The sequence below is a fragment of the Colias philodice genome, chromosome 14, assembly GCF_061535455.1.
Source record: "Colias philodice isolate Cphi_HAF_F1 chromosome 14, ilColPhil1 Martin Lab GWU primary, whole genome shotgun sequence".
NCBI classification, from domain to species: domain Eukaryota; kingdom Metazoa; phylum Arthropoda; class Insecta; order Lepidoptera; family Pieridae; genus Colias; species Colias philodice.
In genome coordinates, this window is record NC_143099.1 from 9882258 (window position 1) to 9902818 (window position 20561).

The 20561-nt window shown below is 33.3% G+C and overlaps 2 protein-coding genes across 3 annotated transcripts; one reads left to right on the forward strand and one right to left on the reverse strand.

Annotated features, from left to right (window-relative positions):
• Nucleotides 1-78: 78 nt before the first annotated feature.
• LOC149482997 (organic cation transporter protein-like) lies at nucleotides 79-9750 on the reverse strand. Of its 2 annotated transcripts, none has more exons than XM_089703108.1 (5): nucleotides 9644-9750; nucleotides 2730-3111; nucleotides 1923-2330; nucleotides 1054-1300; nucleotides 79-709 (listed from the first exon to the last, which is right to left on the reverse strand). In XM_089703108.1, coding segments are annotated over exons 1-5 (1467 nt in total). In that variant the 5' UTR covers nucleotides 9645-9750; the 3' UTR covers nucleotides 79-280. The 2 variants fall into 2 exon arrangements, with proteins under 2 accessions (XP_089559234.1, XP_089559233.1); XM_089703107.1 differs by lacking the exon at nucleotides 9644-9750 and adding an exon at nucleotides 3867-4023.
• Nucleotides 9751-12708: 2958 nt separating this feature from the next.
• Nucleotides 12709-15677, forward strand: Non3 (Ribosome production factor 2-like protein Non3). Its single transcript, XM_089703197.1, has 5 exons — nucleotides 12709-12825; nucleotides 12900-13115; nucleotides 13276-13549; nucleotides 13920-14061; nucleotides 15370-15677. The coding sequence occupies exons 1-5, from the start codon at nucleotides 12803-12805 to the stop codon at nucleotides 15660-15662; spliced, it is 948 nt and encodes a 315-aa protein (XP_089559323.1). The 5' UTR covers nucleotides 12709-12802; the 3' UTR covers nucleotides 15663-15677.
• The last annotated feature ends 4884 nt before the right edge of the window (nucleotides 15678-20561 follow it).

The window sequence follows — 20561 nt, forward strand, 5'->3', positions numbered from 1 at the left end:
AGAATTCGAAGAAGGCAATAATATAAAATTAAAACGTTATAATCTTGTTATTATAAAATTGCAACAAATAATAAGATGTTTTCATATTCATTTCATATTTAATAGTAAAAATACAGTATAAAGATTCATAATCACAGCCTACACGAACAATTCAATAACACAATTCCAACAGTTACACTTAACAATTAAGACTAAACGGTTTAAATTCCTAAAATTAATCAATCTAGAGCGCTTGGAATACTATTAATAAATAAAATAATCTTGAGGCACTTATGAGATCTTACTCCTCCCCCTCTTCTAATGTGTCCGGAAGTTTCTTTCCTCTCGTATCTGGCAGGATTATGCAAAGACAAGCTCCAACTAATGGCGTGATACCGAACAAGATGGGCGGTAACCAGGAGCTTTTATGTCCCAAAGTGGCTACAAAAGGAGCGACCATAGACCCTATTCTCGCAACAGTAGAAGACAATCCGACACCAGAATTCCTGACAACTGTGGGGAATAACTCCCCAGCGTATAGATATACTGTGGCGAAAGAAATGCTCATGCCCCAAAGACCAGCACAACCTAATATGAGGTAACTGGCCTCGGATTGTGGAACGACGGTAATCAGTAAGCAACTGAGACCAGTGACGCAGTTGGAGCTTATTAGAGTTATCTTGCGCCCGAGGACTTTGTTGGCGTAAATGGATATGAGGGTGCCGGGTACCTGGAATAAAGGGAATTTTTATAACAAACAGTTTTTATACTATAGCCCCAAATTATACGGATTTAACAGGAAAAACTTTTACGTTAAAACTTTTAAGTATTCCTATCAAATTTTCATTTATATCGTTTTTGCGTTTTACTCTTAGTTTTACCCGGCATTTTAAATCATTGATTTCGTCTAAAGCCTTATAGAACCATAGTAAAATAAAAAATCAGCATTTTTATCGATCAAATATGCTAAATTCACAAATTATTTAATTATTTCCGCTCTAAATAAATGAACAATTCAAATATTTTTAGAGTAGCACGCATCATCAATCAAAAAACGATTAAAGTTAAACTTACCAATATAGCAGCAGAAATGGCGACATTGCTGAATATGTTCCCAGAAACATGTCCAATATACTGCGATACTCCAAAGAAGCAGAACCCACACACGAACCAATTGAAGCAAATAGCCAATGTTCTAGCGCGAAGCTTTGGAGTACGGAATAGTGCTATAAAGGACGCATGTTCTTTATTCGGATTGCTTTTAACTTCAACGGCCATTTTTTGGGTGTATGATGCTATTCTTTCGGTTGGACGTCCATTCCTGAAAAAATGATTTAATTTAAAAACATCATGAGAAAAGAAAAAACGACAATTAATAGTGAATGGCCTGTTTCTGTATAGAGTCTTGTGGGATTTTGATTCCAAATAATTGGACATGCTGTTGACCTTGAGTATAAAAACTCAACCTTTTTTACGTTTCTAACTACCTTCTTCTTGTGATAAATTTTGATTTTTCGGCAGCAGATATGCAGATGTTTAATAGGGAAATGGTATTTTTGATTTATCTAAATGCAGTATCTTGAATCACAGTAGACAGAAAAAAAGGTATAGTTAATTTATGGTAAGCTTATTTATGTGGTTCAAATCAATTTGCGAATATTTATCGTGTTACATGTTTACAAGAAACTATTAATTTTAATGCCACTATTATTATTACCACACTTATACTTGGAAACGTTTTGTAACGTTCAATAAGATATTACGAAAGTTATAACATAATATTTTTACGATAAACTATCATAATTCAATTTATTAGGTAGTTACTTAAAAAAATATATTTTTTTTGTGGAATTTCTGAATTCGACATAGCAATTACAACTAATATTTTCAGTTACAATTTAACCGCTAACGAAAAATGCGTGCTTTACAATTATAATGCTTACCTTTTTGCTGCAACTTCCAAAATCTTCAGCGCATCGTCTTCTCGTCCTGCAGTTAGCAACCATCTTGGCGACTCCGGGAGTAAAAAGTAATAGCTCAGGAATAATATTGACGGCAAAGAAATGGCAAGTTGGAAGTGGTTCCAATCACGCAAAAAGTAACCAAATAGTGGTAAAGACAAATGGCCAAGGTTGAAGGGAATTTGATACAGAATGCCAACAGCGTCCCTATATCTAGTACCGATAAGTTCCATGGTTAGGACAAAGCTTGTGACCATAGTGCCTCCAGTTGCCACAGCTAAGAAGAAACGAAGACTGGTAAACATGTGCCAATTGACGGAATATGCGGTTGCAACTCCCGATATAAGTTGGAGAAATACTGCCGCCAAGAACGGTAAACGCCTTCCAAACCTGGAATTGACGAAAAGTATACTATAAAACTGTCCATGTTTATAAAAATGTTTATTAGTCTTTTTATTTATTTTTAATATTTTGCATTGATGTAAACACCGAGATTCTTGTTGGCCACTGAGCTAATATTGACCAAATAAAACTTTGTGTCATCACTATTTTTAAAACGATACTTGACGTCACCCAATCTTAAACAATAAATTTGCACAAAGATGGACAACTCTGAACTGTTTGTGTATGAAAAAATTGGGCATATCAATTATCAAAAGTAGGACAATGTCCGATTGAGCTATATTTGCTTAAGTAATCTTATCCGGAAAGTCGTCTCAACTCTTCAGGATGTAATAATTTAGCGAGGGGCGGTGATACTATACATGGTTCTTATGTCGATATACGAACCTGTCTGATAAGTGGCCGAAGACCATGTTCCCAACAAGGATTCCAAGCATAAAAATAGTTTGTGTTGCGTTTTTCAGCCATTCCCTGCTGCATACAAGATTCCATTGTGACACGATTGTGTCTCCAAACACAGAGTGATCAAACTTATATTCAGTACAATTTGCTGAGCAATGATTATCATATACGTCATTTGTTGAACACGTGTAATTCATCGGTGGGGCTAAGAATATTATGCTCATTTGATGCCATGCTACGGGAAATTTTACTAGAAATACTATGAAACAGATCCATATCTGCCATTTTCCGATGGCTCCTATAGCTCTTGTTATAGGATCCTCTGTGGAATTTTGATTCTCTGCGTCCCTTGTTTCGTTCTCCAACACTGAAATAGATAGAAATAAAAAGTTAATTTTAGGTACTTACTGGGAAGCTATTGTATTTCGAGACTGCAGGTTTTATAGCGAAATTGCACCTCAAATATGACGTTATTTTATGCACACAAGTTGTTAGTAATTCTGTATGAATTGCTGATAATGAACTTCTATAGATTTCAACATAATTAAAATTTGTGGTGAAGAATTTTTACCATTAGGATATCTGGAGATTATATTTGTAAACATTTTTGTGATTAAGTAAATTTTATACATTAGCATATATAACTAAATAAATATTTAAATATTTGGCTGTTATTGCCGAGTTACATAAGTTCCATAATTTATCTTATTACCTCATAAATTAAACAAAATCTAGTTAACCTAGTTATAATCAAATTATATGCTCCTTGTTACGTACCTACTCCGTTGCTCATTTCACCTGTCAGTGCTAGCAACAACGGATAAAATTTATGAATATATTAGCATATATATAATACACTAATTTCCATACAACTTTTGTATTCTACTAGGTATCGTTTCTACATAATTAAAAAAATATTATCATAAAATATAAACTATAAAAATATCAAACAACAAATTAATTAACTTGTTGCTTTTTAGATAAACCAATTTCTAGCGAGTACCTATCATAAAAATCACTAAACCGCGAAAATGTAGAGATAGTTAGTGGAAATCTCAGTCATAATAATAAACCCCCAAGCCTTTTTAAAATTTTCTTAAATTTTGTAATCAAAACACTCACCAGATTTATTTTTGCTTTCAGTATCAGTTTCCACGGTCATTTTATAATACTGTTCATAAAAAATCTAATAATAAAATTCAGAGTGCACCGTTCCGTTCGCGGGTGTCGAGGTGTCTAAAAATGTTTCAAAAAGCACGCGCTCTCTTGCATGATTGTGTTAGAACTGCGGTTTCCTCTCTCTGAATAAAATAATTGAATAATATGCCCAGTGCCCACTGACGAAAGATCTCAATGAAATAAGAATAAGCTTGAGTCTGTTATGAAAGTATGGGTGCATTATAGTAGTAGCGAATGAGTAGTAACATGTAGTAACCAGAGGGATGATTTTTTAATTATTTATTCGATGCGATATTATATTATATAAGTAGGTACTTAGATTGTAAATATATAATTACGTTGCGTCGCTGTGCGCAATATGTAGAGTCACTTTTAAGAATATTTATTGAGATGGATAAATTCTTGAGTTTGAGTTGCGAGGAAATTTAAATATAAACTAATTTAATTTTATATGTAGATGCCATAGATTTATTAGACAATTTTATGCAGCATAGATGGGGGCATATTTTTCCTATCCTTATTTTTAATAAAACGAGAAATAATTTAAATAAATGTCATAATATGAACCTCGTAACAACATTTTATTCATCCTGTAAATAATAATAGTACCTATTGCAATAAACTACCATTGGCTACTATGCTTAATGCTATAGAGCTATAATAATAGAATATTGTTATGTATTTAGTACATTCAATTCATTGCCCATTCATATTGTGCATGTTCATTCATACATGGACTTATTTTACCTTCTAGTGATATTTATCACAATAGGTACCGGATAATTAATGTAGTGTTTACGAACCAATTCAGATTATTCTTGCCATTTAAAGAAGGTTCAAAGAAAAGTCCTAATATCTTGCGATCAAGATATCTATCAATAGACTTAAAATAAAGAATAGATAAGCCCATTATTATAATGAATTTCTTCAATCATTATATTTAATTAAGATGTAGTACAATAACAGTACACAAGGAAATAATGCGCCCTTTGCGCTATGCCTTTTAATTTGATAATAAATATTAACGGTTTGAAGATTGACCTTTGTTATCGGAGGCGAGCCCCGTGCCACAGATAATATAACATACGTGATCGTCAGCCATACCTCGTAGTAGTCATAGTTTTCCAAGAAACATGCGAAAACCAGTGAAAACTGCTTATTGAAATTGCTATCCTATGTTCTATAGAAACTTAATCAACTATTTCAAATATGAAACCTATCAGATCTTATTTCTCATTCAAAAGCATCAAAAGCTTAAGTAGGTATATTCTTTATTTAATTTACGATAAGCTATAAAAATGTCACCTTTACCTTATTTAGTGAATGTATCGAAACACCAAATCCTACACTCTTAGCTTATTTTGAAGAGTTAAATGGACGATTATTTAGAGCGTTGTGAAACATAATGCCGTCTGCCGATTATGACCGTGTTTCTTGACCCCAGACGATATAAGTTATGAGGTCATAAAAATTAGTTTTTGATAAATATAAATTGTTATATATTTTATGTATTTAACATGTGTTTTAAAAATTAAACAGGCGTGATTTTCGATAATTTATCATTAAAGTTCAAATTTTTATATGGACTTTCTATCGACAAAGATATGGTGTGGGTTATTTACATTGCTTATTTTTATCTTAGTAAATATTTTTATCTCTAAATAATTGGTACCTATTAAAATTATTTCCCGTCTGTATTTCTTGAACCCTAAGTATCATTTCCTTATATTTACGCATCGGATAACATCATAAACAAAGAAAATGAAATCTGATGAAACTCATTATTGGTACTGGAAAACATAAATAACATTAATTAATTCATAATAATAAGAGTGTCAGTTATCAAGATAAAGAACGCACCAAATAAACATGCAGTAGGAAAGTTACAAAGTAATAGTAGATATTCATATTACCATCGTGAAGACTTACTATGAACATTGAACTGTGATTGAAAGTATCGTTTTAATTGCTTTTTTATCGAGTTAAAAGCTATCGGTATATCGCAAGGGGCGTCTTAATTTAACTTTTATTATTTGGTTTTTAACGAGATTATGAAAAAATATAGGTAATTCATCATTTTGGTTTTGTACCTAATTCATTATTAAACTTATAAACGAAAGTTATTAAAGCATTGAATCGAATGCTACATTCCCAAAACGACTGTAGGTTCTGAATTTATAGCATGTGTTTATTTTATTATATTAGCATTTGACCCGTAGCATCCCTCCAAATGACTGGACAATTTTTTGTGGAACACTTTACCCGCAGCGGACTATATTTTAAACTGATAAGAGAGTAGTCAATCCGAATCAGATAAAAAAAAGAAAATATTTTTTTTTAATAAATGAAGGTATTAAATTGACTTTCAAACTTATTTTTTTTTACACTTAAACTTTACTTTTAATTTAAGAAGTAAAGTCATGAAATAAAGAGGACCTAGAGCTACGTATCTAGTGGTAGAAAGGCGCAACCCTATAGACGGGGAAATTCAGTACGTGACAAAAAATAAAACAATTATTTCATTAACAATTTGCCTATAAAGTACAGCTATTATTTATATTAATGCTCGTTCAGACACATTAATGACGAAATAACTTCACTATCTTGCGTGAGACACTGTTATCAAATTAGGAATTATTGCACATCGTCTGAAATGAAATGTTTTAGTACTAATAAAACGCTATTGGTCAAGTGCGTGTCGGACTCGCGACACTAAGGGTTCTTTTAGGTAAAGCGAAACTGCAAAAATAAATGAGTCACTCATTCAATATTTGACTGTGCCAACGGTTGATTTCATTACTTGTTGCAGCGGCAACAGAAATACATGTCTCATTCTCTGTCTCTCATGAAATAGAATAGAGCCTTCATTCTGGTGACATACCAGACGGACAGCGAAGACAAGGGCATTTCACACTTTGGGTATGGAACCCTAAACACAAAAGATACTGATGTTGATACATTGCATAAATATTTATCGGACTCCCATTAAAATTAAATTATACTAAAAGATGAATGTATTATGCTTTCCTGTACATCACATAATAATAAGTTACTACTAATACATAGGTCATAAAATTACAGCGTTTTCATGGCATTACCATGCGATAAAAACTAAATAATATGGTGGAGGATAATAATGTAGTAAACATTTTTTTAAATACCACCGATAACCCTAGATGACTAGAACAATCAAACTTACATATACATATGTATATTGCATTTATTTATACGGATTCATAGAAAAAAATGAAAGAAGTTGACATTCAGCGTATGTACCTAGTCTACATTACCGGTCAAGCGGAAATTGCCTCGAATTAAAGTGCTATATTCATAAACTTCCTGAGATCCGTTCCGTTGTCCAACAATTATGTTGATTATTTGTTCATATGAACACGTGATATATCATTAATTACGTTTTTTAGCAACAAGGAAAAATTATCTTAATTTTGACTACAGAACAGATAATTAAAACCTCTATTGAATTGCAAGACCCATATCATTTCCTTAAGCTTTGGGACTATAAAAAAAACATGACTGTGTTACGTGTGAAACACGCTCAAGAATTATAAGTTTATTAGGTAGCATTGCAATTAGGTTGGTACTATGGTGATAACCTCTTGCCTACCTACTGAAATACCATTGACCTAATTCTTGAGGTATGTTTTTTGATATGTAATATATTAACAAGGTTCTCACTATAATATCATTAACATTATAAATAATATAAACTGCAATAATAAATTAATGTTAAATAATACTTATTTATCAAAACAACAATAATTAATTATTACACACGCACTATCTCAGTGACAAGATCAATGAAGAAAATTCAATAACACGTTAAATGACAAGACATACATTTATAATTACTACATAATATACATATATTTTACTAGCTGCTCCGCGCGGTTTCACCTCCGTGGCTCCACCCCTATTGGTCGTACCGTGATGATATTATATAGCCTATAACCTTCCTAGATAAATGGGCTATCTAACACCGAAAGAATTTTTCAAATCGGACCAGTAGTTGCCGAGATTAGCGCGTTCAAACAAACAAACTCTTCAGCTTTATAATATTTATATTTTATTTGAAATCGAAGTCCACCGCCTTTCTGTCTGTTCAATCAAAAACGTGGTTCTTGATTATTGACGTGGTTTTAGTAAAGTTTTAGAAGGCAATTACTGTGATGTTTATTTATTTATTTATTTATTTATTCTTCACTGTATAGGAAATACAAGATTAAGACGACACAAAATAAAAGATACAATCGGCATACAGTGGGCGGCCTTATGGCTATAAGCCATTTCTTCCAGGCAACCGTCGATGTTTTAAGGTAAAGCTTTCTTTAGAAAAACAAACAATAATAGAAACAAATATGGCATTACAATCACACAGTAATAAACTACATTTAAAAGTATCAAAAGCGCAAAGGTATGATTAAAAAACCATTACTGAAATAAGTGCTCCTCGAGTCTCGCTTGTTTTGCAAATAAAGAATATAAATAGGAAAACTAAAGTTGACGTGCAAAATGATAAATTAGCAGACATCCTGCAGACAGCATCACGATTGCAGACATGTTGTAAAAAATGGTAAATCCAAGAATGAATGTAACTAAGTCTGCTTTAGAACATTTAAGTATGCTTAAGAATATTTTTTGTTTATGGACTGTTACTATTATTATTACACATATTTAGGCATAGAGTTTGTTTGGCAGAACGTTCTGATTTCAGTAATTACTGAGGTACAGGATGCTACGGGCTTTATTTTTGTGTTGGATAATGCATTTATCGCGAAAGATCGTATATTATATATAGCCTATGTCAGTTATTCATTTATTTATATACCAATGTAGAAACGAAGAGGTGAGATGAAAAAAAATGTTGCGAAAAAATATTGTTTTTGAAAGCAGCCCGGGACTCTACCGATGTTTTTAAACATAAATTTGAATATTTTTATGGGCAAACCCATATCCAAATACGATTTGGCCTCTTACTGCGAAATGATATAGGTAATAAAGTAACATGTTTTTAAACAAATTATGCAATAAAATCACGTTTATGATGGTGATAAGTTCAATGTTTCTTATTACACTGGATAAGCCTGTTATAATATTAATTTAGTATAAAATGAAGGAAAAAACGCATATTTTATTCTTCTAACTTTGAAGAATTTAATGGAAAAATTTAGGGACATCTACCATCATACTACTATCATTTCGAATTGAAACTAGGTCATCGTATTTTAGTAATTTACAAAATTAAATAAAAAGAACATAAGTATTCCAAATAGATTTTAAAATAAAGATTATTTCGAAGTTAATATAGATATATGAAATGAAATTAAATAAATGGTCAGTCATATGCAGTGTTCAATATTAAATTAAATATTAATTAAGTACCTACCTACATGATACCTTCAGGCAAAAGTCAAAATATAACATCATTTTCAAAGTTTGATTTAAAAAATATTTTTGTAAACCGATCCCGAAAGGCGAAAAGACACATAAAATTGAGTTTGCGAAGCATCGTGCTATAATTGTTTTGCAAGGTTATATTCAAAAATATTTAAATGAGGTAACTATGTATTTGAATTTAAAAGTTAATTAATTAATTACATATTATGCTATTTTTTAAACATGGAACGGTGAAAAGTTAATTTAATTTTACCTTCTAACACAATCCAGTATAGGTAACAATAAAAAAAAAATAAAGTACTTACTTTTGTGTGTTTAAATCCAGATCACACAAAACGGCGAGAACTAACCGGCGACAGAGGCGGCGGTCAAAAACATAGTGACGCTAGCCACCACTGATTACTGATAATATACAAAGAAACGTGTTCATAATAACTTTGAGGAAAACCTAAAGCTCAATACAGCCTCTTTAGAGTTCCATATCTACAAATTGCGCGGGAAATTTTGCTGGTATAAACAGTTTTATGTTGTGTTATACTAACTAGTACCACTAATGTTTTTGGTAAAGCTATTGTTGTGTTACCAATAGTCAGAAATCACACTGTTTTATACTTTGAAGCGTTACGAACAAATAATTCGTACCTAGTAGGTACCTACACGAATAAATAATTCTTTCTTGGTAGAAAGACGCGAAATTTCTACAAAATGGCCGCTGACAACAGTTACATAATTATAATTTTAAATCAACGGAAGTACCCAGATTCTAGTTGCAAATCTTACTTTGCCGGTTTTATTTTTTACCAAGACGAGCGTGTGTAAAATGTTTTTCCTCTCAGAAAATCTCACGTGTTCTTTGTGTAGGCGCCGTGACAGATAGACAATTAGGTATATTTTAATTACTCTTTACATAAAATCAAGCTGATAAACATTCAGTTAATATAATTATTTTGTTTATTTTTAATTTCTAAGTGAGATAATTCATACGCTCATGACTAAAACAACTTGGACCATAATAAAACAAGTACAAATATGGTCAAGTTTTTTTTAAGACTATAGAAATAAATAATAATATTTACAAAAGTGTTTCAATAAAACCACATGCGACGCTGCTTAGGACAAGAACTCGGTAAACATAATATTATTCATCAAGTATCATTATAATATATTATCTTCTTTATATTATTTATTACGACGTGTATTTTTTGGTTTTTTAGTCATTGCGTCACGATGAACACTTTGAATAATTATTGTATTCAGCTGTCCGAGGTTTTTCGAATAAATACCAGACTAGGTAAATATGGTTTCCCCTTTTGTTTTACGTAAATATATATATACCTACTACCTACTAGGTAGCTATGCATACTATTTTGATAACTAAGATTTTAATTAATTGCACATAGTTTTATTAAAGCATAGGTACCTATAACAGTAATGCTAATTTAAGCATACCTAAAAAGTAAAACTACACACTAGAATCGTACCTACTCGTAAATGATTGAAACGTTGGTTTAATGCTCTAAGTTAAAAACGTGTTTAATTTTTCACATTATTTATTATATGTTTCCAACAACAACATTTCTCACACACTGTATTCTCTGTCCGTGACCTTTTCATTTTAATAAACTTAATTAATGGTAGACTATAAACGGTCCGCGCGAAGTTTTATCTAAACTGATATTATAGAGATATATTTTTATGTTTTTGTATTTATTATAATATCGATTTCGTTTTTTACGGGTCAGCCCGGGTGGAGCCGAGACAAGCGGCTAAATATACGTAGACGTACCTATATTTAAAAATTATATTTTATTATTATGAAATATAGGTACGTCTTAGGTAGGTAATTATATTTTTTCAAACCACTTTGTAAGGAATTTTTAAATAGAAATGTATATAGGCACAGAATAATAACTAGTACTTAGCTTGATATAGGTAATATCTTGGGTAATATACATAGATACAAGATACTGTTGATTAAATATTTCATAATAACCGTGAACATTTTCCTCAAGTTTTCCCTATTTCTTTATGTAACTGCACCGGTTATACCTAATACCACAAATGTATTTACTGCATATCTATTGCAATATTCAGTGTCCCAATTTTAGGTATTTACCCGTATGCAGCATTTTATAAAGATAATAATAAATAAATGGTGGAATTTGGTTGTCACCACGAAAAAGTAGTAAAAGTAAAGTAGTAAGTATATACCTACTACCTACATCGTTCATTATTATTTTTTTGATAAATTTTGATTTGTTATAAAATGTATTAGGTAAATAGGTACCTACTATTTATTAATGACTACAATACATACATTAATTATCATTATCATCCGATTTCAAAAAGAGAACGTGGTTCTCATTTCTCATTCTCAATCTCTCTATTATCTCTCTTAACGACAACTAATAAATTAATAGGTACATAAATAATTATTACTGTGTATCAACGAGAACTGTGTTTTTGATTTATATATTATATCTCTGAATACTTTATTGTTTTATTCACATCTTAAAATATTATATAAAATGTTTTTCTTACCTGAATATAACGGACCTCACTAATGAATTGGTAATTCCCGATGAAGATAATAAATGAATTATGAAGTTAATTTCTATGAATAAAGGAACATTACACATCACAAACCTTTTGTCGAATCTTTGTTAAAGTATATTGCAAAAAATTCTAATAATACTGCTCAACTAAAAGTTTCACTTTTCGCGCCACGATCTGTAATAAAATTCTGTAGTTCTCACTTCTCTGCGTCATCAACCATAGACAATCAAAAATTATAGAATTAAAAAAAAATAAAAAGTAAGAAACATTTTTTTTCTTATCAAATTCGTGTAATTTGGAAGTGAAACTTATTTCGGCGCGTTGAGACTTCAGAGTAAAATTTCAAGGTCGCGTCATGGCAATACCGTCACGTCAAGGAGTAATTGATGATTTTGGTACCATTGAATCTTGCCAAAGAAGTTTCACTTCTGACAAGTGGGCTCGGTACACACGCTCTTTTTTTAGATGGTAAAACTTAAGTTACAGGACGTCGAGTTGAGAGTCGTAATTTTTTATGTGATTAGCTATTGTGTTATGGAACCTAAAGATCTGAAATTACGTAACTTTCTATAGTAATATTCAGGTTTTCAAAAATTCATAACTCAAAAACTAAAAGTTTCCGTCCCGAAAACCTCTTTATCACACCTTTTCTAATGGGTTTCATCCTACTGCGATTTTTTTTCATTTTTTATTATTTTAAACTGGTGTATTAATAGCAACCGCCACACATACCCGAGAAATGCAACCATGGAACGCAACACTCATCTTGACACTATCTGTCTGTGCTATCTGTCATAATGACACATCTGACATTTGACAGAACAAATGTCTAAAATCTAAATAACCACTCACCACGTGCTAAAGACAGTAAATTAAATAAATTTTGTTGAACGTGTAATTTTATAAAAATGGGTGTAATACAAAGAATAAAGTAATAAGATTTATACATTGATATATCAATAACCAAGCTTTTACAAAATTATTTATAAAGATATATTATTTCAGGAAACCTACAACTCGGAAAGGTAAAAAGGTGTTACTTTCAAAGGAACCAAAGGCGATAGAGGGTCCAAAACAGTGTATATTTTTACAAGGCAGAAACCCATCAGAGAGGGCTAGAAAAGTGTTGAAGGATTTATATGATTTAAAAAAACCAGACGCGGCGTTCCTAAGCCGGAAGAATGACTTCGTGCCATTCGAAGATGCAACACTCATTGAAAAGTAAGTTTTTGTTTGACTGATTTTATATCTCGTTTGGATACCCCTTGACCACCGAGCGGCCCGATCGGGCCACGCCACAATAGATTTTCTATTGTGTCTGTGATTCCGGGGGCTGAGGAAAACTAAATATTGATTTTCACTAATAACTCAACTTTTCCAGGCTTTGCTACAAAAAAGAGGCCGCATTGTTCGGAGTAAGTTCACATTCCAAAAAGAGGCCCCATAACATAATATTGGGAAGGACATTCAACTATGGTGTTTTGGACATGATTGAACTTGGAGCCGATAACTTTAAGGCAATGTCGGAGTTCCACAATATGAAAGTATTAGCTGGTATTAAGCCCTGTTTACTGTTTAATGGGCCAGCGTGGGATTTAAATCAAGATCTCAAAAGATTGAAATCGCTCTTCACAGATTTCTTTCACAGGGAAAAGGTATTAAGACATTTTTATTATCTATTTCATAGATTATATTAATAGAAGTTAGTTGTTAAATACATTAAAATTTAAAATAGTTCAATTTTTTATATGAATGGCTAATTCTCATAAGCAAAGTCAAGCCAACTCTCCTGTCATTATTATTTTTTTTAACTTATGTAAGTTCAGTTCACACATGAAACATTTAAATGAAAAATTAATTTAATTAATATTGCAACTGTTACAATTATTTAGATAGAGATTCAGAAGAAAATCATACTATTATATTTACTGTTCGTTAATGGTCAGTTCTTTAGATATAAAATACTTAATACATTCTTCAATAACCCATATTTTTTATACTTTATTCAATAACTAATACTTTCAGGTCGAAACAATAAGACTGCAAGGTTTAGAACATGCACTTAGCTTCACAGCAACAGATGATGGCAATATCTATGTTAGATCCTACAGAATACTGCTAAAAAAGAGTGGACAACGCACACCAAGAGTAGAACTTGAAGAGATAGGTAATACTGTTTATTTATAAGTATTTAAAAAGTGTGCGTCCACACTGCGAGCCTAGCGCGGTTGCGACGGCGGGCGCGAAATATCAAACGTATGAAACGCGCCTTTGCGTCCACATTGAAATGACTATGGCGGAAGCCTAGTGCGACGGTAATGAGCGAGCCAGCGCGCGTAGTTTTCAAACTCTCCTGTCCGCGCGTTCTGGCCACACTACGGGCCTAGTCAGCAAGCGACCCAATGCGCGGACGGCGGGGGTATCAAACCATTTCGGTCTTGTCGCTCGACTTCTTATATTATATCCTTTATTGTTTTTCGTAAAATAGCGGTAAATACTTAATTGTTAAAGTGAAACTTCTTTATTTATAAGTGCGATTCAATCTAAAACACTTATATACACCACAGTAATTTTGTAGGGTATAATCTCAATTCTTCATATAAGATTCACCCGTTATTCCTCTGTTTTATTTATTTCGTGTACAACTTCTATAATGATCTCATCTCAAAATCGGACTGTCCAGTAAAAATAGCAAATCGTCCAAAGTTTGCAACACCCGAAAAACGTCGAACCGCTACTTGAGCTCGCGCGTCGGTGTGGCCACCGCGAGCGCCCGCTCGTCGCGCCCGCCTAGGCCGCCGCCACCGCGCATTCAGTGTGGACGCACACAAAGAACTGACATGAATATGAAGTACTATACTTATAACAAAACTCAATAGTTTCATACAAAATTTATTAAAAAGTTTATTCATAATTTTTGTTAAAAAATAATGAGGGTCTCTTGTAAAACTTCACAAGAAATAAATTGTACTTCTAGAATTTATATTTATAGGGTTTGAGCTATTATTTTCTTGTGCTGGATATAATGTGAGTTTTTAATAATTGACATTTGGTAGAAAGTAATGGTAACTACATATTACCACAAAACAATTTAAACACAGTCTAACTTTAAACCAGGGATCTATCACTTTGTCGCGGAAGAATTCCAACAAATACCCGCGGCCCCATCATTAAAGCGGCTCGACGGAACACAGTGGGGTTTTAGTCGGTAAGAATCCGACATAACCCACGGCTCCTTCCCCGGGGGCCGTGGGTATCTTTGGAAGATTTCCCCACTATAAAAAAAAAAAAAAAAAAAAAAAAAAAAAGATCTATCACTTTAATAGTTGTCTATGTGAAATACGACAAATCCAGATTAAAGAGTAAGTTTTTGTGGTAAGACGACTTTAAGAAGACTTTAGCCCATAGTCGAGTGAAAAAATTGTTAGGGCAACACCATTTTTATTTTATAGTTTCATTAAATCTGTTCTAACAGGTCCGTCAATAGACTTCAAGCTGAGACGAACAAGATTAGCGTCAGAGGACCTATTCAAGGAAGCTTGCCGAGTGCCCAGAGAAGTCAAACCTCTTACCAAGAAGAATATTTCCAAAGACGCGTTCGGCACAAAACATGGTCGCATTCACATGGGCAAGCAAGATATTCAGAGGTTACAGACAAGGAAGATGAAGGGTTTAAAGAAGAGTGTCGAAGAGAAGAAAGAAATGCTCCTGAAAAGAAAGAAAGCAAGGAAAGAAGCGAAGATTGCACAAGCTATCGATGGACAATAAATATTTTCAATCATATTATGATGTATTTTTTTATACATATATGTATATATATGTTACGGCTAAAGGTAGGTGAGAACATAAACTTAAGATTAGCCGGATAAACTTAGGTTTATTTTCGACGAGGTGTTAATGTTAGTTTGTTCTATCTTTAGCCGGCTAAACTTAAGTGTAACCGCAGGCCCGTGGCTAAAAATGTCGGGGTGGGTAGATTTGGTTACTATAATACATGTAAGGAACAGGGCGAGTGTTTTCTGGCACTTCGCCGGCTGCTGCCGCAGCACGCTCGCTGCGCTCGCTCGGCTCGTGCGGGTCTTAAGAGTTCTAACCTAACCTAACCTAGCCACCAGCTTTCTGCCCTGAGTCGGGGTGGGTAGATTTGGTTACTATAATACATGTAAGGAACAGGGCGAGTGTTTTCTGGCACTTCGCCGGCTGCTGCCGCAGCACGCTCGCTGCGCTCGCTCGGCTCGTGCGGGTCTTAAGAGTTCTAACCTAACCTAACCTAGCCACCAGCTTTCTGCCCTGAGTCGGGGTGGGTAGATTTGGTTACTATAATACATGTAAGGAACAGGGCGAGTGTTTTCTGGCACTGTGCGGGCCCCTCAAGCCCTCCACCGGCCCGGCGCTAACCAAATCTACCCACCCCGACATTTTTAGCCACGGGCCTGCGGTTACACTTAAGTTTAGCCGGCTAAAGATAGAACAAACTAACATTAACACCTCGTCGAAAATAAACCTAAGTTTAGCCGGCTAATCTTAAGTTTATGTTCTCACCTACCTTTAGCCGTGACATATATACTATATTACATATTATATTTATTTTTATGGACATTTGAAAAGAAAATTAAGGTTTAAATGATAGTGTTGCAACAATATTAAAAAAAGAGCGTGTGTGCCGAGCACACGTGTCGAAACTACTTTGACAAGATTCAAAGATACCAAAATCGTCGCCTTCCACCATGACGTGACGGTATTGCCATGACGCGACTATGAAATTTTACTCTCAACGTGCCTAATGAAGTTTCACTTATATTCATAAAAGAAATTCTATCTATTTCGATCTCGCGCCTAGTACCTACATAGTCCATTATACAAATTCAGTAAAGCAATTTAGAAAAATTCATTAGAGGAGGTTAGAGTATAAAATTACTATAACGCAAACATTATTAGTTTATGATATAAACGATTGTTTATTGTTTTCCTGTCTTAGAAATATAGCCACGATAATTATGTGTTTTGAGTAAAACGTTCCGACGATCTAACTCGATAATGATATTTACCTAGATCAGTAGATTTTATTATAGCATTCTATGTATCTTGTTAGTGTTTAAAAGGATAATTGTTAGAGATAATTATAAATGAACAGTAATTACGTCAACAGCATGTATGTGATAATAAAATTTTATTAGAAAAAAAATCAAAATAAGTTTCTTTCATTGCAGTAATTTCTTTTTTCGAATAGAAAAAAGAAATCATTCAAGGAAGGTACGTATGCAATAATCAGGACATCCTTTCGATATTTTACCTAAAACTGATTCGGCAAGCATTGTTTTGACAGGAGTCAGGTCTGAGGACACCCTTATCGTCTAAAAGGAAAAAAATATATTACAATCTCAGACTTAGCGAATACATATACATAGACTTTACCTACCTATAGAGAAAATGTCGTTACATTTAAGTGTAACCTATGAGTTATTAGTAAGTACCTATGAGCTAACATGAGGAAGATACCCTAACACGGAAGGGGATTCCTGTATATTATCTTTTCGCATTTTATATTATGTACCTAGCCCACGCATTACTCCCATTTATGGTGATGATACGCACCATTATTTCATTAGGCGCCATAAGTAGGTACCATTTAACTTGCCTAATAAAACCCATATTAAGGAAGCGCTAGTTTAGTTATTTACCGAATTAGCATAATTTCAGTTCACAACATAGTTAGTTCCTTCTAAGTCTTATTAACTTTGTTTTATCACATTTTTAGCTTCATTTTTAAATTTGTCATTTATAAACCTACATATATAACAATGTTTTTTTTTTACAATTTTTCTAAAATCTAACAAATTGTAGGTACTTAGTTACGATAGTTTAGAAAAAACACCCTTTACGAATTTTAAACGCGATTGATTCATTATATTATTTAACCGGGGGATAACTTGGGGGACACTTTTAAGGATAATGAAATGAAATGAAATAAATTTATTTGTCCATTATATGATTTACAATTAATGTACGACAGTGGGTCCCAAACTAAGTGAAATACTTGTGTCTTGGGACCCTGAGTTGCGCTTCTTGGTTATATACATATGTTATGGACAGTAGAGAGTTAACAAGTAGGTAAATAATCTAATGTAATGGAAGTTAATACAATTAATAAAAAAATAAAAGAAAAACAAATTACATTATTTTGCGGTTTGCAGCACGCGTGTTCGTGATAGTGTGTGTGTGTGTACGTGTGTGTGTGTGTGTTCACGTGTGTGTGTGTGAGTGAGTGAGTGTTTGTGTGTGTGTGTCATTGTTTGTGAGTGAAGGCATATTGTTATAGTGTGTGTCAGCTCAGTGGTCCTTTAAGTAATTGTTCGGTTTCTTCAAAAGACAGCGTATGTAACCATTTCTTTATGACCTTCTTGCATGTGTAGTTCGATAGTAGTGTTATGTTACAATGTTTGTTGACATTATTGTATATCCGAGGAAACAAAAATTTTGGACATCGTTTAGCTAAAAGGGAGGATGCACGAGGACATGGCAGTGAGAATGTACGCCTTGAGGTGAGTTTTTTAAAGTCCTTTCTTATTTTTAAGGTTCTGTGAGTAGTTAACACAGCCTTGAGAACGAAGAGCTGCCTGACCCTTAGGACTGCAAGCTCGCTATACAGCTCAGCTGTTGGGAAGCGGAAGGGTTTTCTCAGCATCACCTTTATGACGGCTCTTTGCGCTCTCTCCACAGTGATGAAGTTAGTTATTCCTGCACCCCCCCAAACAGATATGCCATATTGCAGAATAGATTGACAGAGCGCGTAATGTTTATCTACAATACAGAATAGCTTTTTTACATTCTATATTCGAATTTTAATGCTTGGATAATATATGAAAGGTTTATCTACATTATATTATATTCGCACTGAATTTCCAAGAAATAAATGACTCACACTCTACAGTCTATACTTAGGTTTATTTATATGTCCTCACTCCTCAGGTACCTAGTTATTTTTTCAATTAAGAATAAGGAAGGCTCCATCACAGCATGGGCTGTTTTAGGTTAAAGATAAATTTGATAACGGACGCCGCGGCCGCCACCACTTAATTTATTGTTGTTAGTCTTGAGCATTTAGAGAACGAAAAAATATAAATTAGTAAGAATTATAAGTCTCGATGAGTAACATCAATGATCAAATATGTATTAAATTTAAAGGAAATTAACGCTCTACACTTTTACTGAAGGAAACAGAAAAGTATGCTTAAATAATGGATAGTTTATAATTTATATGGACGTCATATTTGCACAGGCCACAGGACATAAATGTGCTACAACTTACAAGCAATATTTACATAACGCGCAAATGTTGGTATGTTAGGTATAGATTCAGATCAATTCAGATTATTATTTTTATTAATCACCTTTAATCACCCGGTGCCTATTAGCAAGCCCGGTGCTTACAAAGTTGTCTTTGATTTATTGTCAGATTGTTTTTTTTTGCTATAATTACTTTGAGTACTCATATTGTACCTAAGTAATGATATTTTAGGTTACATAATGTTAAAAAATAGGTACAATCGACAACTAAAGAGTTAGGTACCTACCTAAGGGCGTTTGTCCACTACAAGGAATTTTACGGTCCGGCATTCCGATTTTTTACGGTCCGGTATGGCACGCCATTAATCTAAATACTAGCTTGTGCACCTACGTAATTTTACTGTCCGCAATTTAACTTTTCCCTATTCCGGATGGTTTTTTGAGTTTACGAGTCGCTGTAGGTATAATTGTTTTCGAGTGCCCACTTGCTTGGATTTAACTCTTTTTATTGCATATGCCAATTGAAAGCAAGCTCTTGTTTTACTTTCTTTTAGCTGGCAATGAGATTTGAGAAGTCGGTATTGTTATTTTATATACATTGACCAAGCATTGACCTATAATTATTATCTAAGTAAGTGTTGGTAAGTTAAAGTTCAAGTGGGAATAGCTTTAGCTCCTCGTCACCGATTAAAATAAATAAGTGAAACACGCATTTTAAATCTCTTACGGAACTTTACTTTTTATTATAACGAAATAATATAATATTTCACCTTCTATATTTTTTACTCGTAATTCTTGTAAAATGCAAAAACAATCATTTATGATAGCATTATACCGCCAAACTTCCTTGAACTGTACCGCACTGGTCCGAGTAAAGACGGACAGGTGCACAAGCAATTCATCGGTTTTTTCATGCCACACCGGACCGTAAAAAATCGGAATGCCGGACAGTAAAATTCCTTGTAGTGCACAAGCGCCCTAATCGGAATGCCGGACAGTAAAATTCCTTGTAGTGCACAAGCGCCCTAAGGGCGTTTGTCCACTACAAGGAATTTTACGGTCCGGCATTCCGATTTTTTACGGTCCGGTATGGCACGCCATTAATCTATATACTAGCTTGTGCACTATACGTAATTTTACTGTCCGACATTTTACTTTTCCCTATTCCGGATGGTTTTTTGTGTCTACGAGTCGCTGTAGGTATAATTGTTTTCGAATGCCCACTTGCTTGGATTTTACTGTTTTTACTGCATATGCCAATTAAAAGCAAGCTCTTGTTTTACTTTCTTTTAGTTGGCAATGAGATTTGAGAAGTCGGTATTGTTATTTTATATACATTGACCAAGCATTGACCTATAATTATTATCTAAGTAAGTGTTG

What these genes read in the sequence shown, in the direction of transcription:
- Non3 (XM_089703197.1), top strand. Translation starts at nt 12,803, where the DNA reads ATGGGTGTAATACAAAGAATAAA. An exon ending in GATGCAACACTCATTGAAAA is followed by an intron (nt 13,116 to 13,275) that starts GTAAGTTTTTGT and finishes CAACTTTTCCAG; the next exon opens with GCTTTGCTACAAAAAAGAGG. An exon ending in ATTTCTTTCACAGGGAAAAG is followed by an intron (nt 13,550 to 13,919) that starts GTATTAAGACAT and finishes TAATACTTTCAG; the next exon opens with GTCGAAACAATAAGACTGCA.
- LOC149482997 (XM_089703107.1), bottom strand. Translation starts at nt 3,906, where the DNA reads ATGACCGTGGAAACTGATACTGAAAGCAAAAATAAATCTG. An exon ending in TTCGGCCACTTATCAGACAG is followed by an intron (nt 2,331 to 2,729) that starts GTTCGTATATCG and finishes CGTCAATTCCAG; the next exon opens with GTTTGGAAGGCGTTTACCGT. An exon ending in TTGGAAGTTGCAGCAAAAAG is followed by an intron (nt 1,301 to 1,922) that starts GTAAGCATTATA and finishes TCATTTTTTCAG; the next exon opens with GAATGGACGTCCAACCGAAA.